This window comes from Ranitomeya imitator, chromosome 2 (assembly GCF_032444005.1).
Source record: "Ranitomeya imitator isolate aRanImi1 chromosome 2, aRanImi1.pri, whole genome shotgun sequence".
Classification (NCBI taxonomy): domain Eukaryota; kingdom Metazoa; phylum Chordata; class Amphibia; order Anura; family Dendrobatidae; genus Ranitomeya; species Ranitomeya imitator.
This window is the reverse complement of record NC_091283.1, coordinates 761,216,736-761,235,840: the sequence shown is the minus strand read 5'-3', so window position 1 is coordinate 761,235,840 and position 19,105 is coordinate 761,216,736. Positions and strand designations below refer to the sequence as shown.

The 19,105-nt window shown below is 38.9% G+C and overlaps 1 protein-coding gene across 1 annotated transcript in view; it reads right to left on the bottom strand.

Annotated features, from left to right (window-relative positions):
* Positions 1 to 841: 841 nt before the first annotated feature.
* LOC138665675 (uncharacterized) overlaps positions 842 to 19,105 on the bottom strand; it is a 169,095-nt gene continuing 150,831 nt past the window's right edge. The window contains exons 15-19 of the mRNA XM_069753373.1: positions 18,037 to 18,213; positions 12,588 to 12,688; positions 4,143 to 4,296; positions 2,486 to 2,652; positions 842 to 1,262 (exon numbers count right to left, since the gene is read on the bottom strand). Of these exons, the coding sequence (XP_069609474.1) occupies positions 983 to 1,262; positions 2,486 to 2,652; positions 4,143 to 4,296; positions 12,588 to 12,688; positions 18,037 to 18,213 (879 nt within the window). The 3' untranslated portion in view covers positions 842 to 982. The remainder of the gene's footprint in view (positions 1,263 to 2,485; positions 2,653 to 4,142; positions 4,297 to 12,587; positions 12,689 to 18,036; positions 18,214 to 19,105) is intronic.

The following is a 19,105-nucleotide window of genomic DNA, read 5'->3' as shown; positions in this document are numbered from 1 at the left end:
TTTATCTTATGTTTCTTGTTCAAAGGTGGTCATTTTTCAGCCTTCCTTACCTTGGCCATGTCCCTGAGTATTGCACACCTTGTGCTTTTTGTACTCCTGTAACATTGCAGCTCTGAAATATGGCAAAACTGGTGGCAAATGGCATCATGGCAGCTTCACGCTTGATTTTCCTCAATTCATGGGCAGTTATTTTGTGCCTTTTTTGCCCAACACGCTTCTTGCGACCCTGTTGGCTATTTGCCATGAAACGCTTGATTGTTCGGTGACCACGCTTCAAAAGTTTGGCAATTTCAAGACTGCTGCATCCCTCTGCAAGACATCTCACAATTTTGGACTTTTCAGAGCCCCTCAAATCTCTCTTCTGACCCATTCTGCCAAAGGAAAGGAAGTTGCCTAATAATTAAGCACACCTTATATAGGGTTTTGATGTCATTAGACAACACCCCTCCTCATTACAGAGATGCACATCACCTGATTTACTTAATTGGTCGTTGGCTCTCAAGCCCGAACAGCTTGGAGTAGGGCAACATGTATAAAAAGTATCATGTGATCAAAATACAACTTGCTTAATAATTCTGCACACAGTGTAGTGTTGCTTCCTAAGTGAACAGTGTGATTTCACAGAAGTTTGATTTACTTGGAGTTATATTCTGTTGTTTAAGTGTTCCCTTTATATTTTTGAGCAGAGTACATAGCTTAAAAAGATTCTAAATGAGAACTACCACCTTTACACATGAAAACCTTTTCATATACCATATGTCTTATGCTTATTATATTATAGGCTATGACAATTTGTGACTGGAGGTTAAGTGGTACATTGATAATTCATCTATGACAGCAGTTACCAAAATGTGTAAATTTTTATTAAAAACAAAATATAACATGTAACGGATAACAGTGCTATTGTAGGCAAAGTCATGAGTCAGCTCCAAATCCAAAAGTATAATTTTGCTCATAATAAAGCACCTGATCTTTACAACGTCTATAAAATAAATCCTCGTTTAGACGGTGTTTTGCTGCTCCTTGAAATTCCGACATCCTCATAATCATCTTGTTCTTTGACGTAAAAAAAAAGTTTTCTGCTTTTCGGAAGTCCAAAACGACTGGCGATTTCGTTGATCACACTATCCCAATTATAGTCAGAATCGGAATCACAATTAATGACTTTATCATAGACCTCTTCCTGCTCTTTATCATAGAGTTCCTCCATTTCTTCATCATCATTTGGCACAGGATCATAATTTAAAGCTCCAGCTGTTGCGCTAATAAGTAAAATAATAGGCACTTGGATTATTTTCAAATTGTATAATTTTACTTTTAGTATTGTCTGTTTTCTAGGCTATGTGCTATAATGAATCAGTATCATTATACGTGTAGTCCTACTCCTGGCACTAAATCAGGTTGTTTTGCATGCCAGAAATTAAGGAAGGATTGCTATGATGTCCAAAATTTGTATGAAAATAATGAGCTACCTATCAGTGTGTTTTCAGAGACAAAGGTTTAGGAGCTATTAACCTCTTTCTGACCTCGGACGGGATAGTATCATAGTATCTGATGATCGCTGCTATGTAGCAGAGCCCATCGAGTGGTGCCAGCTTCTAGCCTCCCATGGAGGCTATTGAAGCATGGCAAAAGTAAAAAAAAAAGTGAAAAAAGTGAAAAAAATAAAAAAAATAAAAGTTTAAATCACCCCCCTTTCGCCACATTCAAAATAAATCAATAAAAAAAAAATCAAACCTATACATATTTGGTATCGCCGCATTCAGATTCGCCTGAGCTATCAATAAAAAAAGGATTAACCTGATTGCTAAACGGCGTAGTGAGAAAAAAATTCGAAACGCCAGAATTGTGTTTTTTTGGCCGCCGCGACATTGCATTAAAATGCAATAACGGGCGATCAAAAGAACGTATCTGCACCAAAATGCTATCATTAAAAACACCAGCTCGGCATACAAAAAATAAGCCCTCACCCGACCCCAGATCATGAAAAATGGAAACGCTACGGGTATCGGAAAATGGTGCAATTTTTTTTTTTTTTTAGAAAAGTTTGGAATTTTTTTTCACCACTTAGATAAAAGAGAACCTAGACATGTTTGGTGTCTATGACCTCATAATGACCTGGAGAATCATAATGGTAGATCAGTTTTAGCATTTGGTGAACCTAGTAAAAAAGCCAATCAAAAAACCAGTGTGGGATTGCACTTTTTTTGCAATTTCACTGCACTTGGAATTTTTTTTCCTATTTTCTAGTACAAGACATGCTAAAACCAATGATGTCATTCAAAAGTACAACTTGTTTCACAAAAAATAAGCCCTCACATGGCCATATTTACAGAAAAATAAAAAAGTTATGGCTCTGGGAAGAAGGGGAGCAAAAAACAAACATGGAAAAACGGAAAATCCCAAGGTCATGAAGGGGTTAATACACAAAGGTAAAAGGTAAAATATAAGGAGGATACCAAATTGCTTAGAAGAGTGATCTTACCTGCACTGAGTATTGGGTGTCATTATTTCATTGATGACATTAATTATTTTGTCCAATGTAGGCCTCTTTGTAGGATTAGGATTCCAGCATGTCTGTACACATATCAATAGTTTATGAACCGGATCTTCAATTTGGCCTTGATTTTTTACAGATTGGCAATATGTTTCCTGGAAAATGGCATGATAGACACATTTGTTTACTATCTAATATTATTCAACCTAAATGAAAGTGGTCGTCCAAGCAGAAAATATTAATGACGTATCCATAGAATTGGTCATCGATATGAGATTGGTGGAAGTTTGAAATCCGGCACCCCCACCAATCAGCAGAAAGCTTTTGTGCAGTAGCCGGAACTGTTATGCCGTAACTGGCAGCCACAACTACGTATTAAATTGAGCTGTGTTCAATCTGTTTACATCAGGCGGTGACCTGAGCTGTTTTCATTTGTTTGTGGGGGTGCTGGGTGTCGGGTACCCACCAATCTCATATTAGTGATTATTGCAGAATTAGGTCATCAGTATTTGTGCCCAGACACCACTTCTTAAAACCTATAGAGAAATCTATTTAATTCATCAGTGAAGCATCTTTTTTAGGCCTCATGAGGCATCACCGTGTGCAAGAAGCATCTAGGTAGCCCACAGTTTCTGTAGCTCTTTCTTGTGCGAACATAGAAACTTAATGTAGCAATATTCCCCTTTAGAAGGGGGAAGACATCAACGTATAATGTAACTCCCTATACATCCGGTAAAAGAGATGTTTAAGTCTTACTCCCAGTCGCACACATGAATGCTCTGAGCCTCCTTCCACTTTTTATGTGGGGTTTACATAAACTTCACCTTTTTTTACCCCAGGGTGGAATTTTCCAGGACTATATCTGAAAATTTGGCATAGTGTAGGAAAATTTGGTGCAGTTGGCAAGTGTGTACTGTATGTGTTCTTCTCCTATATATCCTGTGAATCCATGGGGTGGGCTGGCTATAGTGGAGCCAGAAGGGCAGAATGCATTAGCAGCAGGATTAGCTGTTCTTTTGTCTCGTTAGGGAAGGACGCAGGAAAAAGGGGGTGGAAACTTTGAAGGAAGGGCAAATCACCTGCTATTAGGATTTTGGTATGTAGCTGGTATGTCAGGAGAGGGCAAGGAGTGTAGGGAATGCTGGAGTTGGAGCATTAATGCAATGTGTGGTACTAAAAGCAGATTTAAGTTCCTTTCAGTGTATAAGCCAGTAGCAAGAGTTAAAGCAACACACCAGTGTTTTTTTTGTTTTACTGCTGGAGTGGTGTCACGTATCTAAGTTCCTTTCCCCTGGGAATATATATATATATATATATATATATATATATATATATATATATATATATATATACAGTCATGGTTGAATACACTTGTATTGGCACTTTTCATTCGTGATACTGGAAAAAAATGGGGAAGTTCCTGTGATTTTTGCACAGACATATGGTCCGCAATGAAATAGCAGCATAGACTTTAATGGTTATCTTCATGAAAAAACCCCAGATAGAACATGTATGTGAAAAACGGATGTCTGAATGAGGCTTTAGGGATATCAACTAAAGACTAAAATGCTGAAACATTAAGCCGCCTTATACCAGCCTTTAGCAAGATACTATAACACCATTGTGAAATGAATGTCTTTATTACCAAATGCGTATCGCAGTATTGAAAAGGCTCGATGAGTCGATTTTGATAAATTATATTTAAATTGAGGCTTATTGCTTCCCAAAATACAGCAGCCAAATTGAAGACGTCAGAAGCTTTCGAATACACGCCCTTATTTCTCACTTCTGGCGCTGACCTATAATGAAAAACACATCACTGAGTTAACCATCATCATTTTAGATAGCTATAAATGGTATAGCAGTTAAATGTCATCTAATACAGAATTTTTTTTAGAAGCGATCAAAGAATTATTACAGGATTGCATGTTAAAGCCTCCTACTGGCATTATAAAAAATGTTCAAGTAGTCCTTTGAAAAAAAAATTGTGTGCAGTCTTGTAATATAGTATAAAACAAAATTGAGGTTTTTTTCTTATTTCTTTTTTCTTACAAACAGGTGTTTTAATTGTGCACAAGTAGAAAAAAATATATACAAAACTACATAAATAGCATAAAGCTATTTTATTATTCATAGCACTGAATGCTGAAAAAAATAGCAGAACTGCTGTTTTATTATACCCATCCTGAAAAAATTGCAAGCCAAAATTGTACGACAGATTATATGTACCTGAATATGGTGTCATTAAAAAATGCAACTAATTTTGCAAAAAAAAAACCAAAGAATCTTAAGGTCGTGTAGTTAAAAAAAGAAAGTTATTGCTCTTGGAATACTTCCACGAAAGACAAACAAACAACGATATTTGTTTTGTCATAAATGATCAAAGTGGAGTTAAGGAGTTAAGGAGTGCAGCGTTAGTGATCAGCAGTGATGTCAATGAGGTCACTGATGCTGCGCTCACAGCAGCTCCTTCACCAGTGGTTCTCGGCCTGCACAGTTGCATCTTGGCACCGTCCAGGTTGAAAACTATTAATCCCCCAGACATGGATTACGGCATGGGATAGAACAACCGACAGGTGAGGGATATTGTTGTTTTTTATTTTAGTTTTATTACAGGACAATGAGGGCTTCGGTGGAATTAGGCGTTGGGTGAGTATAACTGTGTTTATTTTTAAACAAAATGGAAAACTGTCTTTAGTCTTATTTCTAATAAAGGATTTTATTCTAGCTGAGGCTTTATTTACCGTACAACTATAGGATTAGTAAAGGATAGGTGTCTTATAGACACCTCTCCATTACTAAGCCGTGGGCTTGATGTCACCAGACAATACAAAGATGACATCAATCCTACAAGTACGAACCCCACTTGCCACCGCTACAGGGCAAGTCTCTTTAGGCTACTATGCATAATTACCCTGGGAGCAACTTCCCCTTGTAAAGAGCAAAAAAAAAAACAGCTCTAACGTAAAAACCACTGGACGTTACAGTATACATAGGCAGTGCAATTTCAGTATACAACAGCATGATATTATATACACCAAAGGCGGACATATCATTAGTGCAACCTGTGCTGCCACCCACAGTAAGGAAGCCCACTATCAGCCCTCCAAAGCATGTGGAATTGTGTATTATGATGAGCTTGGGCTTATTTACTATTCTTGTAAAGGGGCTCTCTTCTCTCTGTGTCCACCAATGATATACACATACTTAGCATATATGAACAGTTCCCTTCTCTGCTTATGAATAAATATGGGTAATGGCAGGCATCTGCATTCGTCAACATTCACTTAACAAATATCCACATTATGAGACAAAATCCTCAGTGTCATAAAATTACTAATCTTTACTGCTTCAGCTCCTCTCTTAAACATGGACCTGAACAAGGATGCTCACGGCCCTGCACTAGTTCCAGTTTACATCTTCATCACCTTGAATTTAGGTAGCAACAGAGGCAAAATCACATTTTCAATAATACATCACAGGGGTTTTCCTATGATACTGACGACCTATCCTTAACATACAGGTGCTTCTCACAAAATTAGAATGTCATCAAAAATGTTATATATTTCAGTTCTTCAATACAAAAAGTGAAACTCATATATTATATAGAGTCATTACAGAGTGATCTATTTCAAGTGTTTATTTTAAAGTCATTATCTCAGTAAATTAGAATACTTTATAACACCAACTTCAAAAAATGATTCTAAAATCCAAAATGTTGGCCTACTGAAATGTATGTTTAGTAAATGCACTCAATACTAGGTCGAGGCTCCCTTTGCATCAATTACTGCATCAATGCCACGTGGCATGGAGGCGATCAGCCTGCGGCACTCCTGAGGAGTTATGGAAGCCCAGGTTGCTTTGATAGCAACATTCAGCTCATCAAACATTGTTGGGTCTATCGCTCATCTTCCTCTTGACAATATCTCATAGATTATCTATGGGGTTAAGGTCAGGTGAGTTTCCTGGTCAATTAAGCACAGCGATACTGTTGTTTTTAAACCAGGTATTGGTACTTTTGGCAGTGTGGACAGGTGCAAAGTCCTGCTGGAGAATTAAATTTCCATTTCCAAAAAGACTGTCAGCAGAGGGAAGCATGAAGTTCTCTAAAATTTCCTGGCAGACAGCTGCAAAGACTTTGGTCTTGATAAAACCCAGTGGACATACAGCAGATGACATGGCTCCCCAAATAATGACTGATTGTGGAAGCTTCACACTAGACCTCAAGCAGATTAGATTGTTGCCTTTCCTCTCTTCCTCCAGACTCTGGGACCTTGATTTCCAAATGAAATGCAAAATGTTCTATCATCTGAAAATTGTTGGCAGATATGCAACAGATACAGACTTATTTGTGTGCAGGAGGAGTTTACACTTTTCTGACAGTAGATGGCGATGTTGTTACGGTTATATGCTTAGTTGAATGTAATACATATTCTTGTTGTACTTTGGTTTCACTTTCTCTCTGGTAATAGGTCCTTCAGACTTGCTGTTATGCTGTATTAAGAAGCTGATGCATGTACCTCATGTTCTGTGTAGATAAAAGTTGAATTACCCCATATAATCTACTCTCACAAGTTTCTTCTGCGACCAAGCTTTGCAACAGGTTATGGGCCCAGCATAGAAGACAAAAAGGACTTGGTGAATGCAAATTAATTATTAGTGGAGGATGATCAGTTAATCCACATAAGGAATGAGAACACAGCAGCGGAAATGTGGGAAGCATTGACAAAGCTTAAATCACAAACTATTCCTGCTAAGAAAACTTAACAAGATGAGATTAAGTGCAAGGAAAGACATGTAGTAGATCAGTCGGTGAATAAATTAAGGAAAGCCATATAGCAGCAAAATTATTGTGCAGTTTACCAGATTCATACACTGCTCTGATAAATGCACTGGAGACAAGACCTGAAGCAGACATTACTCTAGAGTTTGTAAAGACCAGACTTATAGATGGATATCATAGAAGGAAACAAACTATTCCACTGAAAGGGATAGTGAAAATGCTCTTAAAGCAACCGACAAGAAGCCCCATAATACAGAGACAAGAGAATGTTTCAGATGTAAGAAAAAGGGACATTTAAAGAAAGACTGTACTATATGGAAAGCAGAACAACAGAAATTACACCAAAAAGAGAAAAAACAGAAAGTAAAAAGCACAATTTCTAACCCACAAGCAGATCATTGTAATGGTACATTTAAAGTAACTGATAAAGCGTCATCGTCAGGCTGGTTTATTGATTCAGGAGCAACAAGTCACATGACTAGTGATAAAAGCTTCTTTACTGAACTTGATGAAAATAAGAAGGAATCAATTTATCTTGCAGCTGTAATAATTAATGTCAAAGCAGGTGAACAATTATATCATCTAGACACATTAAAGGAACAGTTTAAGTTATGTACACATGATCACAAGAATTGTATTCACATGTGGCATAGACGTCTAGGAGACAGACATCCTGAGAGTGTAATGGTGTTACAAAAGAATTTGACAAAAGACCTATTGATATCTGATTGCTCAGTTACTGTAAAATGTGAATGTTGTATAAAATCTAAAGCTACAAGAGTATCTATACCTAAAGAGAGTGAGACAAAAACACAAGACCACTTGACTTAGTACACACTGATGTATGTGGACCCATGAAAGTGACCACATCAGGAGGTAATAGATTTATGGTGACCTTCATAGATGACTACTCAAGATACACAGTCATTTACTTGATAAAGAACAAAAGTGAAGTTTTTGAAAAATCAGAAGACTGTGACAAAGTCAAATAACAAGTTTCAGATGAAGCCAATCATCATCAGAAGTGATAATGGGGATAATTTTACAGGGCACCAAATAGACAACTACTTAAGACAGCAAGGAATAGAGCATCAAAAGTCTGTTCCATACACACCTGAACAGAATGGGGTATCAGATTGGAAAAACAGAACTCTGACTCAAATGATAAGATGTATGCTAACAGACTCCAAAATACCAGAGAAATACTGGGGTGAAGCAGCAATGACAGCTATCTGCAAAACAGACTTTTTTCAAGAAAACTAAAAAAAAATAACATGAGCTCTGGCAAGGTAAGAAACCAAGTGTGAATCATTTAAGAGTTTTTGGTTGCAAAGTTTTTGTGTTTATTCCAGGAGAAAAATGCTCCAAACTTCAAAACAGAGCAATTGAAGGAATATTTGTCGGATATAGTGACAGTTGCAAAGGATACAGAATCCTAAATCCCAAGACAGACAGAATCACAGTGAGTAACAGTGTAACATTCATTGAAGATCTAAATGATGACATAATGACTTCACTGGAAACGAAAAATGAGAGAAACGACAGTGATATAACTGTCAGAACATCTGATAAGAAAGAAGTGGAAATCGATGAAAATAAAAAAACTGAAAGTCAAGAGATACAGCTCCATACAGACACAGAACCAAGACACTCAATAAGAGAAAACAAGGGAAGACCACCTCAGCATATTTCATACATGGCATGTACAAATAAAATTTATAAACCTACATCTTGGGAGGACATATCTCAACTTTCAGAAGAAGAGGCCAGCAAATGGATAAAGGCTGCAGAAATAGAAATAAAATCAATGCATGATTCAAAGACATGGACACCGACAGAGCTGCCAAAAGAAAAAAAGGCTATAGGATGGGTTTTTAAAGTAAAATACCAAGCAGATGGCACAGCTGATCGATACTGAGCAAGACTCGTAGCTAAAGGCTATTCTCAGATATATGGAGAAAGACTATGATGAAACATTTGCTCCAGTTGTCAAACACACCACAATCAGAACTTTGTTTGCAGTTGCAGCAATGAAACATATGCAGTTGAAACATCTGGATGTAAAGGCAGCATTTCTGAATGAAGACTTAAAAGAAGACATTTACACGGAACAACCCCCAGGATTCAAGGGTAAAAGGAAACCAAACATGGTTTGTAAGCTACGGAAAGGTATATATGGTTTAAAACAAGCGGCAAAAGCATGGAATGATAAAATCACATAAGAACTCATAAATGAACATTTTCAAAGAAGCAAAGCGGATCCTTGTCTGTATACAAAGAGACTGACAGACAGATGGATCTATGTGCTGATATATGTGGACGATTTTTTAGTTTGTTTTGAAAAAGAAAAGCATGAAGCGGAGATAGTGAAAACTTTGGATCAACCCTTTGAGATCAAAGATCTGGGAAATGTGAAACAGTACCTAGGAATACAGATAGAAAGAGAAGAAGACAGGAGTTTCCTTCTTAATCAAAATCACATGATTCAAAACATAATAGAAACATTTTAATTGAAAGATGCAAAACCAGTAAAGCCTCCAATGGAAACCAACTATCTGAAGGAAATAAATAGTGAACAGAATGTGTTACTGAATAATGAACAATACAGAAAGGGAATGGGAAAATTATATCTTGCGACTGCTACAAGGCCAGACATTGCAGCAGCAGCAGGAATTTTGAGCAGGAAGGAGTGAAAGCCAAACAGAATGGATTGGAATGCAGTGAAGAGCGTAATCCGTTATTTGAAAGGGACTAGCAGTGTTAAACTGAAACTACCTGCAAGTGAGAAATGCATATTAACCAGATGTTGATGCAAACTGGGCTGGAGATCCAATTGACAGGAAATCTACCAGTGGCTATCTTTTCTTGCTCTCAGGCGAACCAATTAGTTGGACTAGTAAGAAGCAATCTATAGTAACACTTTCATCGACAGAAGCAGAATATGTCGCCACAGCACATGCCAGTCAAGAAGTTCTATGGTTAAGACAACTGCTAACAGACATAGGACAACAACAATTGGGACCAACAAAGATGTATGAGGACAATCAAGGTTGTATAGTTCTTGCTCAGATTTAGAGTACTGCCCAACTGAAGCTATGACAGCAGATATTTTCACAAAGGCATTGAATGCTGAAAGACATCAGAGACTGATGAAGAAATTAGGCTCAACTGAATAGGTCCTTATTGTTGAGAAAGGGTGTTGGCAGATATGCAACAGATACATACTTGTGTGCAGAAGGAGTTTACACATTTCTGACAGTAGATGGCAATGTTGTTACTATTATATGCTTAGTTGAATGTAATGCATATACTTGTTGTACTTTGGTTTCACTTTCTCTCTGGTAAAAGGTCCTTCAGACTTCCTGTTATGCTGTATTAAGAAGCTGATGCATGTACCTCATGTTCTGTGTAGATAAAAGTTGAATTACCCCATATAATCTACTCTCACAAGTTTCTTCTGTGACCAAACTATGCAACAAAATAACACCTTGGACCACTGAGCAACCGTCCAGTTGTTTTTCTCCTTGTAGAGGTAAGACGCTTCTGGTTTTGTCTATTGGTCATGAGAGGCTTGACACAAGGAATGCGACACCTGTAACCCTTGTCCTGGATATGTCTGTGTGTGGTGGCTCTTAAAGCAATGACTCCAGAAGTAGTCCACTCCTTGCTAATCTCCACCAAATTTTGAATGGCCTTTTCTTAACAATCCTTTGAAGACTGCGGTTATCCCGGTTGCTTGTGCACCTTTTTCTACTACACTGTTGTGAATTCTGTGGCCAAGCTCCCTCCTGTGGTCGTGAGTGGTACTGCGGCTGGTTCTGTCTATAAGCTTCCTTTGGTGGATGAGAGTGGTACTGCGGCTTCTGAGTTTCCTTCCTCAGGTGATGAGGTTAAGTCGTTAGGTGCTGCTCTATTTAACTCCACCTGGTGCTTTGATCCTGGCCTCCAGTCAATGTTCTAGTATTGGTCTTGCTTCCTCCTGGATCGTTCCTGTGGCCTCTCTATCCTGCATAAGCTAAGTTCTGCTTGTGTTATTTTTGTTTGCTATATTTTCTGTCCAGCTTGCTATATTGGTTTTTCTTGCTTGCTGGAAGCTCTGAGACGCAGAGGGAGCACCTCCGTACCGTTAGTCGTGCGGAGGGTCTTTTTGCCCCTCTGCGTGGTTGTTTGTAGGTTTTTGTGTTGACAACAAAGCTATCTTTCCTATCCTCGGTCTATTCAGTAAGTCGGGCCTCACTTTGCTAAATCTATTTCATCTCTGTGTTTTGTATTTCATCTTTACTCACAGTCATTATATGTGGGGGGCTGCCTTTTCATTTGGGGAATTTCTATGAGGCAAGGTAGGCTTATTTTTCTATCTTCAGGGCTAGTTAGTTTCTCAGGCTGTGCCGAGTTGCATAGGGAGCGTTAGGCGCAATCCACGGCTACCTCTAGTGTGGTGTGTTAGGATTAGGGATTGCGGTCAGCAGAGTTTCCACGTCTCAGAGCTCGTCCTATGTTTTTGGTAAATGTCAGGTCACCTTGTGTGCTCTGAACTTCAAGGTCCATTGTGGTTCTGAATTACCTGTTCATAACACTACACCTTTTCCTGCCACTCAACTTTCCATTAATATGCTTGGATATTCTGTGAACAGCCAGCTCTTTAGCAATGACCTTTTGTGGCTTACCCTCCTTGTGGAGTGTGTCAATGACTGCCTTCTTGACCACTGTCAAGTCAGCAGTCTTCCCAATAATTGTGGAGTCTACTGAAACAGACTAAAGGACCTTTTTAAATGCTTAGGAAGCCTTTGCAGGTTGTTTTTGTTAATTATTCTAACTTACTGAGATAATGACTTTTGGGTTTTCATTGGCTGTAAGCCATAATCATCAACATTAACAGAAATAAACACTTAAAATGGATCACTCTGTTTGTAATGACTTTATATAATATATGAGTTTCACTTTGTGCATTGAAGTACTGAAATAAATTAACTTTTCATGATATTCTAATTTTGTGAGAATCACCTATATGTAGTTATTATCAGATCGGTGAGGTCCATCACCTGGTACACCCAGTGATCAGCTGTTACCCCTTGTGGCACCTACAGATAAACATTATAGACAGAGGAATATCTCGGCTCCCAGGTACTGCTGTTTAGCTTTAGTTCCCTAGGATAGGTCATCAATATCATAGTAACCTTACAGTAACCCGGCTTTGTGCAGCCTGTTTTGGTCATGTAGACATGTAATTTATAATATCTTGCACTCAAAATGTGTTTGTAGAATGACAAATAGACAGGTTATTAGTAGTATTAAAATTAAGTATACCATTTTTTGGCATCTGATGGCATCAATTTTACAGCATATGGATATGTTGTTGCACCATCCAAACACACGGCTCTTCCCATGTGCCCGATTTTTAATGTTCCCTGGTGTGTTCAAGCAAAATAAAACAGCAATCATAAGGTAAACTGACATATAATTATGTAGCCGGGGTTAATGTCACCATATTAGGTCTTATTATTCAACGTAGCCCTCCAAAATCTGCTGAAACTTTTACATTTGTCTGGCATTGCATATATTACCATGGGATTACAGAGATTTTTTTATGTGTAGATGCTTGCTAACATTTTAAAGACTAAAACTGCCCAGTTTTGTGTCCACCTGGCAAATGCTTCCCCTAGATACTGCTATGTTTAAAAGGAAGGGTCACCTCTGTTACTACTTTTATTTAAGGGTATGTTTCCAAGTTCAGGAAATGCTGAGTGTTTGACGCTGCATAGAGCCGTAGCGTCAAACACACAGCATTCAGATGTTACAGCATAGTGGAGGGGATTTCATGAAATCCCATCTCCACTATGCGGTAAAACACGCAGGCGGCAGGCCCGCGTAAACGAACACGCGGCGCGTCTTTTCAGAATGCAGCATGTCTGTTTACAATGCGGTGATGCTCCGTCGCCGCACCGTAAATTTACCATAGACTATCATTAGATGCGATAAAATCGCATCTAATGATTAGTCACATGCGTAGAAACTGCGTAAATGCAGCTTACTACGCATGTCTGCCGGCTCACCTGTCCCGCCGCCGGAAGTCCCTCGTCCACTGCAGTTCTTGTGATAACTTATGTTAACATGAGAACTGCCGTGCATGTGACCGGGACTTATCTCCGGTCACTAGTCTGGTTCTTTGCAAAGAGCTGATGTCAGGCATCCAGATGTAGCAGAGCCGGACTCGTCTACACTGTGTGCACATACACCACACAACATACACCATACAACATACACCATGCAACAACATGAAACATGCGACAACATGCGACATGTGCATGCGACATGTGACATGCGATATGCAACATGAAACATGCAACAACATGCGACAGGCAACATGCAACATGTGACAACATGTGACATACAACAACATGCAACGACATGCAACATGCGGCAACATACAACATGCGACATGCAACATGCAACAACATGCAACATGCAAAAACAAGCGACAGGCAACATGCGACATGCGATGACATGCGACATGTGATGACATGCGACATGCAACAACATGCAACACATGCGACATACAACATGCAACAACATGGTACATGCAACATGCAACATGCGGCATGCAACATGTGACCTGCAACATGCGCCATGCAACATGCAACAACATGTGAAATGCAACATGCGACAACATGTGACATGTGACAACATGCTACATGTGACAATATGCAACAACATGCGAAATGCAACATGCGACAACATGCGACAAGCAACAACATGCGGCATGCGACAACATGCGACATGCTACAACATGCAACATGCGACATGCAACAACATGCGACATGCGGCATGCAACAACATATGACATGCTATATGTGACATGCGACAACATGCGACAACATGCAACATGCGACATGCAGCATGCAACAACATGCGACAACATGCGACATGTGATGTGCGACATGCAACATGCGACATGCAACAACATGCAACATGCAACAACATGCAACATGTGACATGCAACATGCGACATGTAACATGCGACAACATGCAACATGCAACATGCACCATGCACCATACAACATGCAACATACACCATACAACACATACATACAGTACATACATATAGACATACAGTACATTAAACATAGATTACATACCATCACTTGTCACTTTGATCCCCGAAGCCAGTGTCATCTGTAAAAAATATTAAAATAATCGGCAAACACTATACTCCCTGATCCGCAGACATCGAATTAAAACGAGTGTCCCACGAAGATCTCCGTGGAGAGCAGCAGCATCAGCTGATGCGACCGCTCTCCAGGGGCTCCAGGAATACTATGAAGGAAGGTATCCTTCCACACTGTATTCCTCTGCCACTGTAAAAAATAGTCCCTAGTCTCACTTGTGGCACTGCTGTATGAGAAAGTTCCCATGCAGCAATGCCATAAAGTGAGACCCTGAACTGAGGTAACCTCAGTGATACACTGCAGGAGCCATTGTCTCCTGTCAGTGTGTCACTGGAGGGCCTATAGAGCAGTGACATCACCAGATGTCAATGTTCTAAAGGGGAGATCGTCGTGGGACACTCATTATTAATTGGACTACAGCGGACAGGTAGTATACGGTTTATTATTTTTAATTTTTTGCAGGTGATCGAGTATGGTTAAATTAAGAATAATAAAATACTTTTTTTCTGGCTGTGTCTTTATTTTGTTTTTTAACTCTTTCACTACTCTAGGATTAATAATGCATAGGCATCTTATTGACGCCTTTCCATTATTAACCCGGCTTAATATCACCTTTCAATAGCAAGGTGACATTAACCCCTTATCACCCGATATCCCACCGCTACATGGGAGTGGGAAGAGAGGGACTAAGTGCCGGAATTGGTGCATCTTACAGATGCGCCATTTCTGGGGCGGCTGGAGCTGGTATATGTAGCCGGGGGGGGGGGGGGCAATATCCATGGCCCCTCTCTAGGCTATGAATATCAGCCCGTAGCTGTCTGCGTAGCCTTTCTGGCTATAAAATATAGGGGGACCCCATGTCTTTTTTTGGGGGGTCTCCCTATCTTTATAGCCAGTAAAGGCTACGCAGACAGCTGCAGGCTGATATTTATAGCCTAGAGAGGGGCCATGGGTATTACCCCCTTCCCAGGCTACAAATATTGGCCCCCGGCCGTCGGCTTTCCCCCTCTGGCGCAGAAAATTGCGTGGGAGCCGCTTTTTCCCATTTTTTTTAAATAAAATGTTCATTCATAAACATCTGCCTTGCTAATACAAATCTACTATAAATGGTGGCCCGATTTTAATGCATCGGGTATTCTAGAATATGTATGTATGTATGTATGCATGTATGTACGTCGCGCATTGAGTGGGGGTTAAATTCCGTGCCAATATCGCTGATTGGTTGCGGCTGGCTGCGTAGTATATAGCACAGCCAACACAGTAGATAGCGCAGCCACGTAGTGTATAGCAGCCACGTAGTATATAGCACAGCCATGTAGTATATAACACAGCGATGTAGTATATAACACAGCCCACGTAGTTTATAACACAGCCCACACAGTAGATAGCACAGCCACGTAGTATATAGCAGCCACGTAGTATATAGCACAGCCACGTAGTATATAGCACAGCGATGTAGTATATAACACAGCCCACGTAGTACATAGCAGCCACATAGTATATAGCACAGCCACGTAGTATATAGCACAGCCACGTAGTATATAGCACAGCCACGTAGTATATAGCACAGTGATGTAGTATATAACACAGCCCACATAGTACATAGCAGCCACGTAGTATATAGCACAGTCACGTAGTATATAGCATAGCCACATAGTATATAGCACAGCCACGTAGTATATAGCACAGAGATGTACAGTAGTATATAACACAGCCCACATAGTATATAGCAGCCACGTAGTAAATAACACAGCCCACAAAAAGAATTAAAATAAAAAATAGTATATACTGACCTTCCGTCGTCCACTGAAGCTGTCCTGCTCCTCGCGATGTGGCCGGCAGCTTCCGTTTCCAGAGATGCATTGCGAAATTACCCATATGACTTAGCAGTCTTTTCCAGAGACCGCTAAGTCATCTGTGTAATTTCGCAATGCATCTCTGGGAACGGAAGCTGCCAAGAGCATTGGGAGGAGCGGGAAAGCTGCGGAGGCGTCGGAAGGTCAGAATAGCATGATTTTTTTTAAAATTACTTTTACCATTACATCTTTTTTACTATTGATGCTGCATAGCCAGCATTAATAGTAAAAAAGTTGGTCCGGGATGGGGAGTAGGGAGGGGCCAATTCGCAACCGGACAGCCGGCCGCAACCAATTAGCGACTCGGGATTTCCATTACAAACAGAAAGACAGACAGACAAACAGACGGAAGTACCCCTTAGATGATTATATAGATAGATGGATAATCTATCTATAGGTATTTATAGATAGATATATCTATAGATACATAGATATACTAAACATCGGGCTTGGTATTATCTATCTATCTATCATATCTATCTATTATCTATCTATCATCTATCTATTATCTATCTATCGATATATATATATCTAGCTATCTATAGATATATCTATCAATAGATATATTGATAGATAGATAATAGATACGATAGATATGATAGATCTATCTATTATCTATCTATCCCATAGCTATCATCTATCTATCTATCTATCTATCTATCTATCTATCTATCTATCTATCTATCTATCATCTATTATCTATCTATCGATCTATCTGTTATCTATCATCTATCTGTCTGTGTGTGTGTATATTCTTCAATGGAGTATGTAAATGAAGAGGTTGGACAAGAAATGACATCACCCTTTTTCTTTGGTATATCTTTATTGAGCTTACAAAAAGACACACAAATCCGCATTAAAAACGCGTCAAAAACGCAGGTGACCTGCCAGTGACCTCAGGTGCAGATTTGGTGCAGATTTTATCTGCGTCAAATCCTGATCAAATCCTGATGCAGTCCTGAACGTGGACACATACCCTAATTCATCCATTGAAATTAAATATGAAAATAAAGCAACCATGCAAATAGTTTTATTTTTTTTTTGTGTCTGCTGCTCTTTGAAGACCAATTTGTCTTCATTGTGTCTGACACAGAAGACTCAGTTCAATCCTTCAATTACAAATTTATCTTTTACTTCTTGCTAATATACATTTGGTAGGCTAACGAAATGTAGCAGACAAATAGATCTCAACATAAGAACAGAATCAAACTTAAAAAAAGTGTTTTTAATCTCTTACCATAAAGATACAAGGGTTTTCACAAGTACTGCAGGCACAAAACTATACATTTTAAGCAAGATTACTTGCAAAGTTATTTTATTTTATTTATTTTTTTAAACCCCTTTACGACCTATACGTATATGTATGTCATAGGTCGCCATGGGGCTCTGAAGGCTCTTTAAGAAAAGTCAGACTGGTAATACGGGGCGTCCCTGTCTGTGGAAGACAAGCATTGCAACACTGGGGTTAGGAGCTCATGTAATAATACATATTTAATTTACACTCACGCTACACACCATATACATACTTTTAATGAAAATATATTCTTGGGAGGGTTTCGATTTCCTTAGAGGTTCATTGAAAATCAGTTTTATAAACTAGGCAACCCTTCAGTACTAAATCTTTACTTAAATGGAAATTAACTATTGTGGTCATTTTTATTTAAGAGAATTTACAAAATTGTATTTACGGTATTTCCACGACTATATCTCCTTGTATAAAATACCACAAAGTACCTTTCCTGGGTTTATGTAGATGTGACTACATCTCAAGTCACAGTGCACAATGTTGTGCCGATGCAGCTCCTGTAAACCAAGAGTCATTTGTTTTAAAAAGGAAAAGAGCTGGCTTACAGAAAAGTCTTGCTTAGCCTCATTGAAAGGACAGACATGTCCATTGAAAGTATGTGTCACCTGCAGAATGAGGATAAAGAATTATGATTAAAAAAAATAATCAATAAACAAAAGAGTCGAGCACACTGCTAATAACAAATACAAATAGATACAAAACTATGAGGGTGCGGAAGCAGCAATAAACATGAACTATGTAACAAAAAAGGAAAGCATTACTGCAAAAATACGCACTCCATCAAAGAATACAAACAAAATAAATAAGATACATAGACTGATTTTATTAACAGATCAACAAAACACACTACAAAACGATAAGAACACAGTTAAAAACAGGTAGACAACATCACAACAACACAGGTGATAAAGACCATACCTAGATGTAATAAGGCGGCTAAACACAGACCAATTGGCTCATGGGGTATATGCGCTAGTAATGCCTAGAAAAAATCAAAAAATCGTGCCTGGTCTGCCAGGCGATACGCGTGGGGACATCGTACCACCAGGTTGTATTACTATGGGGGGTTTCCTCCTATTTATGCTTTAAATATCTAGTGATATTATTGTATATTGGTGGCTTCTCAGCCCTCTTTTTTGGCTCATATTTTGCCTATTTTTATCGTTATAGATTAAATCCTTGTGCCTTATTTACACTATTTTTGAATGGTTCTTTAGGGACCTATATGGCACGATTTTTTGATTTTTTCTAGGCATTACTAGCGCATATACCCCATGAGCCAATTGGTCTGTGTTTAGCCGCCTTATTACATCTAGGTATGGTCTTTATCACCTGTGTTGTTGTGATGTTGTCTACCTGTTTTTAACTGTGTTTTTATCGTTTTGTAGTGTGTTTTGTTGATCTGTTAATAAAATCAGTCTATTTATCTTATTTATTTTGTTTGTATTCTTTGATGGAGTGCGTATTTTTGCAGTAATGCTTTCCTTTTTTGTTACA